The sequence below is a fragment of the Silurus meridionalis genome, chromosome 15 (genome assembly GCF_014805685.1).
Source record: "Silurus meridionalis isolate SWU-2019-XX chromosome 15, ASM1480568v1, whole genome shotgun sequence".
NCBI lineage: Eukaryota > Metazoa > Chordata > Actinopteri > Siluriformes > Siluridae > Silurus > Silurus meridionalis.
This window is the reverse complement of record NC_060898.1, coordinates 1,551,537-1,563,169: the sequence shown is the minus strand read 5'-3', so window position 1 is coordinate 1,563,169 and position 11,633 is coordinate 1,551,537. Positions and strand designations below refer to the sequence as shown.

At 42.6% G+C, this 11,633-nt stretch overlaps 1 protein-coding gene across 5 annotated transcripts; it reads right to left on the bottom strand.

The window, feature by feature from the left end:
* Positions 1 to 1,419: 1,419 nt before the first annotated feature.
* Positions 1,420 to 11,099, bottom strand: klhl8 (kelch-like family member 8). 5 transcript variants are annotated; one of them, XM_046868653.1, is made up of 11 exons: positions 11,022 to 11,099; positions 9,788 to 9,972; positions 8,595 to 8,819; positions 7,908 to 8,456; positions 7,121 to 7,307; positions 6,881 to 7,024; positions 5,852 to 5,963; positions 5,562 to 5,730; positions 5,310 to 5,469; positions 3,949 to 4,150; positions 1,420 to 3,033 (listed from the first exon to the last, which is right to left on the bottom strand). In XM_046868653.1, the coding sequence occupies exons 3-11, from the start codon at positions 8,787 to 8,789 to the stop codon at positions 2,910 to 2,912; spliced, it is 1,842 nt and encodes a 613-aa protein (XP_046724609.1). In that variant the 5' UTR covers positions 8,790 to 8,819; positions 9,788 to 9,972; positions 11,022 to 11,099; the 3' UTR covers positions 1,420 to 2,909. The 5 variants fall into 5 exon arrangements, with proteins under 5 accessions (XP_046724609.1, XP_046724610.1, XP_046724613.1 ...); XM_046868654.1 differs by lacking the exon at positions 11,022 to 11,099 and adding an exon at positions 10,861 to 10,913 and having other exon boundaries at positions 9,786 to 9,972; XM_046868657.1 differs by lacking the exon at positions 11,022 to 11,099 and adding an exon at positions 10,861 to 10,913 and having other exon boundaries at positions 7,986 to 8,456.
* Positions 11,100 to 11,633: the final 534 nt, after the last annotated feature.

Here is an 11,633-nt window from a genome sequence, read left to right as displayed (position 1 = left end):
CTCGAAATCATAAAATTGGACTACTGCATCTACCTCCTGGCAGGTCTTTCCAGTCTCCAGGAATGCCTTTAAAAGACATTTAACCTCTGCACCTGAACAAGAATCCAGCCTTCCTTTTTTCTCCCATACCACCATACTGATACACTCCTTCCACTGGCTTCCTGTAGCTTATGCATCAGATTTAAAACACTCATGCTCACCTCCAAAACCAAAAATGATCTAGCACCCATCTTTCTCACAGCTCTTATCTCCACACTAGACCCTGCACTCTCCATCCTCTACCACTGCTCAACATGTTCTTCTCTCATTAGATTCATGAGGAATGGTTTTCAGGTAACAGTTGTGTCTTGTCAAGAGGTTGTTTGTGACATTTCTTGCCTTCTTAATGTGCTTCAGACTATCAGTTCTCTTCTTCATATTATGGCAAGAAACTCAATTTTGTAAAGAGAAACCAAGGTCAACGATGAGAAATGAAGGTCAGTCAATCCAAAAAAATCTCTTTAAAATTTTCTAAACCATCAAAAGCTCTGATGAAACATGCGGGCCATCCCAGGAAAGGAACAGCAAGAGCTACCTCTGCTGCAGAGGATAAGTTTATTAGAATTACCACAGCATTCTGCAGTGACATGCCGTCCATCTAGTTTGCACTTAGCGGGACCATCACTTGTTTTCCAACAGGACAATGACCCAAACACACCTGTAGTTTATGAGTTACTTGTTCAAGAAAGAGAGTGATAGAGTGCTGCATCAGATGACCTGACCTACACAATCACAATCCACAACAATGTGTGTTTCCTCACCTCTCATATCTTGAAATATCTCTGTTTTGCCTCTAGTGTACACAGTTACATAAGTAGAGTATATAGTAGAGCGTATAAGTAGAGCGTTCAGGTTTAGAAAAGTAAGTGGTGAATATGAGGCTTATTACCCGGTCATACACCTTCCTGACCTTTGTCCTGTTATTGCTACACAAATGATACAGATCGAAGTCTATGCGTCAAATGCGTGGTAAAACGTCAATTAAAATGTTTGCTACACTAAAGAAAAAGCACCGATACTTTTTCTAAGTGGTCTACAGGCTGTATAATGTTAGTTAGCATTGTTATAGAAATGTAACTCACTATCAATGCAGTCTTTAGCGTATTTAGAGAACGTGTATAGCTTCTGGCAGCAATTAAGGAGGCCAGACACATTCATTCCTCCGTGTTGTGGGAAAAGAAGAAGACTTTAACAGTAAACGAGTGACATTGTGGAATGCGATGTTCAAAAAGAAGCACATGGGAAACTAATGGTCAGGTGTAGACAAGCATTTTTCCATAAAGTGTATTTTATCAACTAGATAATATCATAATATATAGATATAATAGATTGTAACATTTTTATTTTTAGCTGATTTTACACAACAAACTCAACACAAAGGTCTGTTATTTTTTTATTTCAATATTTCTTATAGCTTTATTTGAATAATACAAACCGACAGATTGAGAGCAAAAATACAGTGCGAGTACAGTACCTTACTGAAAACAGGAAGTACCAGTGTACGGGAAATGACAACGATTCACTACAACAGCTCCCACTTTCACACACCGAGTCGGCGTCAGAGTCACACTTCCCAAACCAGATCCCAAGAAGTTTCTATCCAAAATCGTGAAATGTGAATCGTCTGATTAAATGCATTAATGATGATAATAATGTCTAAATCTGAGCGTGAAAACTGCAGAAATTCATCAAACGGGTCAAAATTCAGCTTCTGGAACTGATTTGGGAAGTTCAGACTCGTTTTTAAGAATCAGTCATATTTTCTTTCAGTCTAATACAAAAGGCTGCGAGGGCTCGTCACGCTTTATGGCAGTTTGTAAACAACGTCGTAGGGATATACGATTCTGTGTGCTTTGAAAACGCGGAAATAAATACGAACGCGCAGCTCCTTCGCAGAGGATAAAAAGGATAAATGTGCTATAGAATTAGAAAAGAAAAGTCAAACGACACGATTCGATAAACAAACTTTTTTTTGGAAAAGGAAAAAAAAAAAGATATTGTTAATAGCACACATAAATAAATACATAAATCATTCCATAAAAGCGCAGGCGTAAATCTGTGTAGATAAATCTTTATAAATAGAGAGTTACAAACCTAAAAAACTACTATACAGATAAGATACGGGAGACAATAAAGATTCCATTTGCACAGTTTACACACGATAAGCAGAATTAGCATTATAAACAAACCAACAAACAAACAAACAACAGATTGATGTCTTTATGTTTGTTCATCTCTCAGTCAAAAAAAAGCATTGTTTTTCAGCTAGGAGCGATAGTGCACAATAAAACCCAGTCACAGATACGGATCGGAAATGTTAGATTAGAATGGTTCTGCGTAGGTCCTTCTCGAAACACGAGCAAGATGGCCACCTGGATGTTGGTGTCAGTAGCTAGTTAGATCGCTCGAGTTTACTTGGCTTTGCTTCGTTTAAACGGGATCTTGTGATGAAGCAGCAATGGTTAGATACACTACTAGTTAGAGAGCTACTTTTAACCGAAGGCAGCGTTTGTCATTATATCATCATCATCATCATCATCACGACTTTCGATTCTCGTATGAAATAAAAATGTAAATACAGATTGTGTAGCGCAAACTACCTGCTTTGTGTTTTTTTTTATATGTATATTATTATCAAAGCTTCATTATGAAGACTATATAAACTATGATATGAGGAAGATTTCATCCACGATGAGAGGAAATGTGCCAGTGTGTGTGTGTGTGTGTGTGTGTGTGTGTAGATTGTAGAATGTAGATTGTGTGTAAGTGTTCAGACACTGTTGTGTTGGTGTATGTGGAGTGTGTATGGTGAGCTTGGAGTGTGTGTGTGTGTGTGTGTGTGTGTGTGTGTGTGTTTCTCAGTACTCTCGCTACATGCAGTCTGCCACATTGCTCGAACCCTGACCCACGTCTCGAATTTGACTGATGTGTGTGGCGCAAACGGCCACGCCCGCTCCAGCCCTGCAGTGAGACACCGAGCCCACCAACTCCCACCTACACAGACACACACACACGTGAGAAAACCACATATGCAACAATTAAGCAAAATATGGACAGGCAGACAAACAGACAGACAGACAGACAAGCAGATGAAGGACAGACAGCTGAAGAGATGGACAGAAAAATATGGCAGAGAAACAAAGATGGGAAGGCAGTCAGACAAGCAGATAGGAAGAAAAAAAGGGGGGCAGACTAACAGGAAAGTATATGGATTAATAGATGGATGGATGAATGGATGGATGGATGGATGGATAGGAGTTGGGCAGATGGATTGATAGATGGAGTTGGGTGGATGGATGGATGGATGGATGAATAGATGGATGGATGGATGGATGGATGGATGGATGGATGGATGGATGGATGGATGAATGGATGGACGGATGGATGGGAGTTGGGCAGATGGATTGATAGATGGAGTTGGGTGGATGGATGGATGGATGGATGGATGGATGGATGGATGGATGATGGATGGATGGATGGATGAATGGATGAATGGATGGACGGATGGATGGATGGATGGGAGTTGGGCAGATGGATTGATAGATGGAGTTGGGTGGATGGATGGATGGGTGGATGGATGGATGGATGGATGGATGGATGGATGGATGAATAGGAGTTGGGTGAATGGATTGATGGATGGATGAATGGATGGACAGATAGATTGATGAATGGATGTGGATGAGTGTAAGCATGACGGATGTGTGATGGATGGATTGATGGCTACAGATGGCTGATGTAGATGAATGTTTGGACAGATGGGAGAGTTGTATATACATATGATAAATATATAATAGATCAACGGCGGGATAGACAGAGGGATAGACGGAGGGATAGACGGAGGGATAGACGGAGGGAAAACTGGTTACTGTTACGTTTTAAACCTCTGTGCGTCCCTCTCGCACGTCTCACCTGTTCATGCGTGGCTCGTACGCCTCCACCGTGTTCAGGTAGACGTTTCCGTTGTGCCCACCCACGGCAAAGACTCGCCCCATCACCGTGGCAACCCCGACTCCGCCCCTGGGCGTGGTTAGCTCAGCGACATACTCCCAGCTGTTCATCCTGGGATCGAAGCGCTCTACTGAACTCAGTGGAGAGTTATCATCGAACCCACCTGAACACACACGTGCACACACACACACACACACACACACACACACATTTCTAATTAGAACTACACTTGTAATAAAAGATATCACATACAATTACCATATATATATATATATATATATATATATATATATATATATATATATATATATATATATATATATATATATAGTGTTGGTGTTTACTATGCTTTATCTCACTCACACACACATTACATTTTTTGTTTAAATCATTTTTTGTCTATAAACAGTGTGTTAATCTTATTTTATCATCAGCATCCAGTTCTGACCCTAGCTAGCTCATTGCTGATTGTCCAAAGCTGAGGTATGTACCCAAATCTGACACACACACACACACACACACACACACACACACACACACACACACACACACGCCATAAAATTAATTTAATTTATTCACTTAATCAGTATTATAATACTAAGAATGACTTACTGTATTAGTGTTAACAGAAAAGTAAATACTATAGATTTTCTAACATTTCTATTTAAATGATATTTATATTACATTTAATATGCACCAATTATAGAATAAAAGTTATAAAGCACCATTATATCAGCAGTTCCAATTCCAGAGTTGGAATAAGTTTACAGATCATATCAGTCCTGAGGTGTGTGTGTGTGTGTGTGTGCTTCTGTTCGAAAGATAAAGTAATTAATTTTACCACCCGCCTGCGCTAAAGGTCGACGTTTGGGTCTATAAACATCGCTGAGTCGTGATAATCCGCATGACAGCTCAGTCACTCATTCACAAACTCGCCCGTCTCACCTTTCGCTCTCTTGGTCTTATCGAAAGGTCAGCTGTTCTACGGTATAATCGGAATACGACGGACGTTAAAGTACATTAAACCTCACGCTATCACAAAATAAAACGCGGGTTTCATCCAAAACTATATTTTACTAGGTGTGTTATTGTGCTGGTACCTTTTTTTTCACTTTTTAGTTACATTTTTACACTTAATCAGCCAATTAGAATAATGAGATATTTTGGCTGTAAAATAAAAAAACAGAAGCTGCATCTGAAGTGGTATTTAGATATTAAATATATATATATATATATATATATATATATATATATATATTAGTACACCCCCACCTCGTGTCCAGCTGGATTACTCCCTGCCTCACGTACGGGCATTTCCTTACCTACGACGTAGAGGCAGCCGTTCAGTTCGCTCACTCCGTTTCCCGCTCTCCTCTGCCCCATCTCGCGCACGTCGCTCCATTTGTTGAGGTGCGGGTCGAAGCGTTCGACGCTCGACAGTGACGCGACGCCGTCGTTCCCTCCCACGGCGTACACGTAGCTCTGAGGGCGGACGCAAACGTGCAGTGAAAAATGATTGGCGATATATAAATCCAGGTAGAAAGAGTTTGAATCCCATCATGCTTTGCTCTCACCCCTAAAGAGACAGAGCCGACACCTCCTCGAGGGGTGTTCATGGGGGACACGGCGCTCCAGCGGTCCGCCTCGATGTCGTATCGCTCTACGTCGCTAAAGCAGGAGTTATCGTCCAGGCCTCCTATAGCGTAGATCGGACCTCCGAGCGTTGCCAGCGCGATGCCACGCCTACACACACACACACACACACACACACACACACACACACACACACACACACACACTAGTACAACAAAATGTAAGATCAAAGCCTCTAAAAGAAGAGAATTTTCGGAGCTGTGTCTCGCACCTCTTTGTGTTCATGGAGGCCTTCATCATCCACTTGTTGGTGAACGGGTCGAACATCTCCATGTTCCCCAGGTGCTCGCTGCCGTCATGGCCGCCCACTGCGTACACCTTTCCTGTGGACGTTTCCGTTCAGATTTTTCTCCAATACTCTTTATTCATCTCCTTTCCCTCTCTCAATCTAGTTCTTTCAATCCACATGTTTTACTTTCTCCATCTCCTGCTTTCTGCCCCCCCAAGTCTCGTTCTCTCCAGCTTCCTGCCTGTGGGAAAAACCTTTCCTTTTTTTAATTAACGTGGATTAATGCGATAATACAGTGTTTTAAAAAGACCCTGTGAACACGTTAATAATAAAACGTAACTTGTACAGACGAGCAGATGAGTCCAGAATACGTGCACTTAACGTGTTTAATTAGGAAACTGCTAAGGAACAAGTTTAACGTGGTTTAATGTAATAACAGTGTTTTAAAATACCAAACTGCTCGTCTGTACACAATTTACTATATTATTAATGTGTTTACTGAGTTTGGTGTTTTAAAGAAGTTCTCTTATCACATTAAGGAAGGTCCATTGCTCATCACTCTATTGCCTTCTCTTGCTTCGTCTCAATCCCTTTTTGATCCCTTTTTCCTGTCCATTTGTCTCTCTCTCAGTCTCTCTCTTTTTCTGTCCCCTTGTGTTTTTGTGTCTCTCCATTTTTCTTTCTCTATCTATGACTATTCCCTTGTCTCTCTCTTTTTGGAGTGGTGATCATTAAGTTGCTGGGTTACTGATCGGAAGGTTGAGAGTTCAAGCCCCGGTATCGCCAAGCTGCCACTCTTGGGCCCTTGAGCAAGGCCCTTAACCTTCTGTGCTCCAGGGGCGCCCCTGCGCTCTGACCCCAGATTCTGAGAAAGCTGTGATATACGAAGAACGAATTTCACTGTGCTGTAAAGTATATGTGACAAAGTCTATTCAATTCTATTCTATTTTCTCCATTCCTCCCTCATTCTCTCTCTCCCTGTGTGTTTGCTCGTTATCTCCTGGTCCTCACCTTCTACGGAGATGACTCCTACGTGCCTGCGCCTGCTGTTCATCTCGGGCCCGAAGAACCAGCTGTTCTTGCTGATGGAGTAGCACTCGATGCTGCGGAACGGATCTCCGGAACCTCCTCGTCCTCCCACGCAGAACAGCACACCTGCACGAGGTCAAAGGTCAACAGGAAGGCTTAGACCGCGAGCTGAAGTCCTGCAGAAACCTGGAGCCAGGGGTGCGTCAGCTCTGGTGTTCTGACCTGCGGTGTGTTTGCGGGGCGTGGTGCGGATCGAGTACTCGAAGTCCGGCACGCTCTTGTTGCTGAGATGCAGGTGGTAGTTCCTGGCCTCGTCCAGCAGGTCCCTGCAGCTCAGATCCGCCTTGATCATGTCCTCTTTAGCCACGGTGCCTGTAAGGAAGCCCACGGGGAGCAGCGGGAGACGGACCTGCAGCACAACAACTCAATCCTTCGTATTTCGCAGGGTTCCTACAGATTTTTCATTTCGTACTTTTCCCAGACTCAAATCTACAGAATTCCCTAAAGATTTTTAAGACCATATTTAACATCTGAAATAATGATCTTTAAATCCCAACTTTAACATGTGTTGCATTACAATCTCTGAAGTTTTCCATGTGTTTAGTCATGCAGTGACTAAAAATTCGTAATTTTATATTTTAGAAAACGAAATAGGGCAATAATATGGAAACATAATATTTGTCAATACTCAAATGCTATTGATGGTGTGTGTGTGTGTGTATATATATAAAATACACACACACCATCAATAGCACTGACATTACAGCAGCTATAAACAGTCAGTACTTTCCCCTCTCTCTCTCTCTCTCTCTGCCTTACTCTTTCTATATTTTGGGTATCTCCTAGTCTCTCCATCTTCCCATCTGTCTGTTCACCTTCCTTATTTCAACCTGGCTGTCCCTCTCTCTCTTTGTCTATCTGCTATCTTTTATCTCTCTCCTTGTCTCTCTGTCTCTCCCTCCCACCTTCATGTTTCTTTCCCCCTGGTTGTATTAATGCAGATCGTGACCTGAGACATGATCTGATGGAGCCAGTGCTCGTGGTGCTGTGGATTGGCTTTGAGCCACTTGACGGCGGCTTCGTACACCTGCGTCTCGGAGTGGATGTTGAGATCGCTGGAGCCGAGCAGAGTCCTGAGGTGCTGCGGCGAGACGCGCGTGAAGTCGTCGCTGTCCAGCACCTGGCCGAAGTGCTCGCAGGCGTAGCGGTCGGCCATGTCCATCAGGTCCACGCGGTGGTGGCTCTCGGCGAAGGTGCGCACGGCGAGGCAGTTGGACGGGTGGAAGTGGGCCTTCATGTACTCGCAGCAGGCCCGTGCCACCAGCTCCACCTGCAGGATGCACGCGGCGTAGAGCAGCGGCTGGACGTTCTCCACCGTCAGGGTCAGGCGTGACGAGTAGGCGAAACGCACCAGGTCCTGGATGGCGTCGCCGTCGAAGTCGCGGATCTCGATCAGCTCCTGCTTGGCTTCGGCCATGTCCGAGAGGAACATCGCCCGGAAGTACGGCACCACGCAGGCCAGCACCAGCTTGTGGCAGGGGATCAGCCTGGTGCCCACCTTCAGCCACGAGAAATTATAGGAAGCAAAAACAACAGTCTCGATTAAAAACACATTTAAATATAATATATATTGAAGATACCAGGGGTATAAAGTAGGGGAGTACTCATTGACGGCACAGTGTGATGCAGACGGTACCTTTAGCGTGACGTCACAGAGTTCTCCGTTCTCGTAGAACTGTCTCAGAGAGTTGTGGAAGTCCTTCCAGGCTTCGTGAGCCTCAAAGACGAACGAGCCGTCCGCCGCGTACTCGCTCTCGGGCGACTGAGACGTGCACTTCGTCCTGAGCTTGTGCTGCTTTCCATTCTCTGCCGCCGTGTCACCCGGTGCCATGGTCACTCACACACACACACACACACACACCTGCAAAGTAACGACAGAGGGAAAGTCTGAGGTAATATGCAAATAGTTCAGGAGACGCAACCGGACCGCTCTCACACACACACACACACACACACACACACACACAAGGAACCTGCTCTCCAGCTGCAAAAGTAATGACACCCGGTGACTTTCCATGAAGAGCGAACAGACTTAAGATGCGCTCGGTGCAGCCGTATATCTGACATCCGCAAACTTTTAGCGAAATACGTTAAAACACCCTCATTCTCCATCCCTTACTCACTCTCTCCTGCTCCCATTCCCCACTCTCTATCTCTCCCTCTTTCTTAATCTGACCCTCTATCTCTCAAACGGTCACCATCTCTCTCGCTCTCTCTCTCTCTCACTTTCTCTCGTTCCTTTATCACTACCTCTCACTCCTCTTCTTTCTCTCTCACTTCCTATTTTCTCTCTCTCTCTCTCTCCCTCACTCTGTCCTTCTCAATCCTTCTGACCTCTCTTTCACTCTCGCCCAACTACTGCCACTTTTCCTCTCTATGTCCTACTCTCTCACTCCCTCGCTTTCTCTCACACCCTATTTCTCTCTCTCCCTTTATCACTATTTTTCTCCCCTCCCATTCCCTATCACTCTCCCTTTATCACTTCTTCTCTGACTCCATTCCTCTCCCTCCCTCACCTTTTTCTTTCCTTGTCTCTCCCATTCCCCACTCTTGCTGTCTTACTCTCTCTTCCTTCCTCTCCACCTTTATGATAACCTCCCTCATTCCCCTTCTGCCTCTCCCTTTCACTTCAAATCCCTTCCTCCCTCATTCTGTCTCTCTTCTTCTCTCTCTCTATCTCATTCCCTAGCTCTCTCCTATTTTTCTCTGCATATCTCTCCCTCTCTCCAGTTTAATGAAACACATTTGAGATGAATCTGACAGTAAAGCCCGTGTTCTCTCGTTTCGTCCTGAACCGAGACGGATGAATAGACTCTGTAACACACTCACCTCATCAACATGCATTCAGCAGCGTGTGTGAAGGCCGGAGCCCATTTTCACAGCGAGACCCATCAAAGGCTCTTTGTTTCTCTTGCCAAGCTTCCGCTCACGGAGTGCGCACTCTCTCTCTCTCCCTCGTTCTTTCTCTCGTTTACCGCTGCACTCGTCCTCGTCCCTTCATCATCATCATCATGCTGCAAGTAACAGGAGAACAGAGTGACTGTTCCTGAAATTAATACCCTACAGGTTATTCTATCCGCCCGGGCCAACCTTTCAGCCGGACCGGATCGCATCGAGGAAATAAAACACTCCAGATCAAAGACGATCCCTTTTTTATAACAACACTTCGTCCCACAGTAAGACATTTTAATTAAATAACGCGCTGTGTACTTTTTGTCCGTTTACAGCTACATTTAACCTTGCATTCATACAACACGACTGGCTTCCTGTTCTCATTTTTGCCACAGCAGCTTCCTTCAGGTACCAGAGTGACCACAAAAACACAACACTTACAGTTTTACCCCCTGACACTGGAGACTCCTTCCAAATAATTATATGGCGGCCTGATAACAACTCTCTCAATCAATAAATCAATGTTACATCCTTATAAGTCGGATCTACGATCACACACACACACACACACACACACACACACACACGTCCAATCCAATCATACGTTACTGTGGAAACGATCCCTTACTAATTAATCAATTATTTAGGACCTATTGACCAATCAGAATCGAGAATACGAAGCTACATTAAAAGGTGTTGAAAAAAAAGAAATTTAGAACCATTTTAACGCCTCGAACGAATAAGTAAACGATTATTACTATTATTATTATTTATTAATTATTGTTTATTTTGTTCTATTACCAAATTAGCAAAACAAATAATATCTTAAATAAATAATGCAGATTATTTGCTCTCCTGACAACCGCGCGCTTCAAGATTATTAAAAGCGCATTATGTCAAAATAAATCTCTAAAATTAAACATCTAAAATAATAACATTCCGTCCTCAGTTTATGTGATTAGCATTAGCATTATTATTATTATCATTATTAGCATTGAAACCCCACTCACTCAGTGTGCACGAGACATTAACGTTCGTCCACCACAAACCGGAAGCGGAAGCGCTTTTGACAAAACAAAGCTTGTAAACGTCTTAACAGATTAATAGAAAAATAATATAAATGCGGTTGATCAATAAAATAATTATATAACTGTATAATTCGCTGTTTTACCCAGAGGATAATGCAGACGGGTTTTGACGACCAGGTTGTTGTCAGAGGCTGCACCGCAAAGGATTCTGGGAAATGATGTTCAAACCCTACAAAATACCGGAAGTGCTTTGGTTTAATGATTAATACGATGTGAGAGATTTTCTTTCTGTTTTGTTTTCATTTGATTTATTTATTTTATTTACCAATGCAAAATTGTCATGTTTATTTTTACTCGTGGGATTTTTTATTCTGTAAAAAAGTATCTGAATTATCAATCGTTTATATTTAACTTGCTTATGAGTCTTTAATCTTATGCAAATTATTGTATTATTATTATTTATTTTATTTAGTATTATTATAATTGCTATTATTTATTGTATTATAATATATATTTTATTTATATTATTACTACTATTATTTAATTGTATTGTTTACTGTTTATTATTATTTATTAACATTTATAAGAAAATGTAAAGATCTGCTTAATGTGGAATAAAAAAGCGTTGAATCGTTTGAGAGCAGAAAGAGTCGACTCTTATTGGAGAGCTGAGTCAAATGAACCGACTCGTTCAAACGACAAATAGTAATTTTTTCATAATAATTAACATGAGATGTGGATGATGTTTTTAAGGA

What these genes read in the sequence shown, in the direction of transcription:
- klhl8 (XM_046868653.1), bottom strand. Translation starts at nt 8,789, where the DNA reads ATGGCACCGGGTGACACGGCGGCAGAGAATGGAAAGCAGCACAAGCTC. An exon ending in GCCTCCATGAACACAAAGAG is followed by an intron (nt 5,731 to 5,851) that starts GTGCGAGACACA and finishes GTGTGTGTGTAG; the next exon opens with GCGTGGCATCGCGCTGGCAA. An exon ending in CGGCTGCCTCTACGTCGTAG is followed by an intron (nt 4,151 to 5,309) that starts GTAAGGAAATGC and finishes GTGTGTGTTCAG; the next exon opens with GTGGGTTCGATGATAACTCT.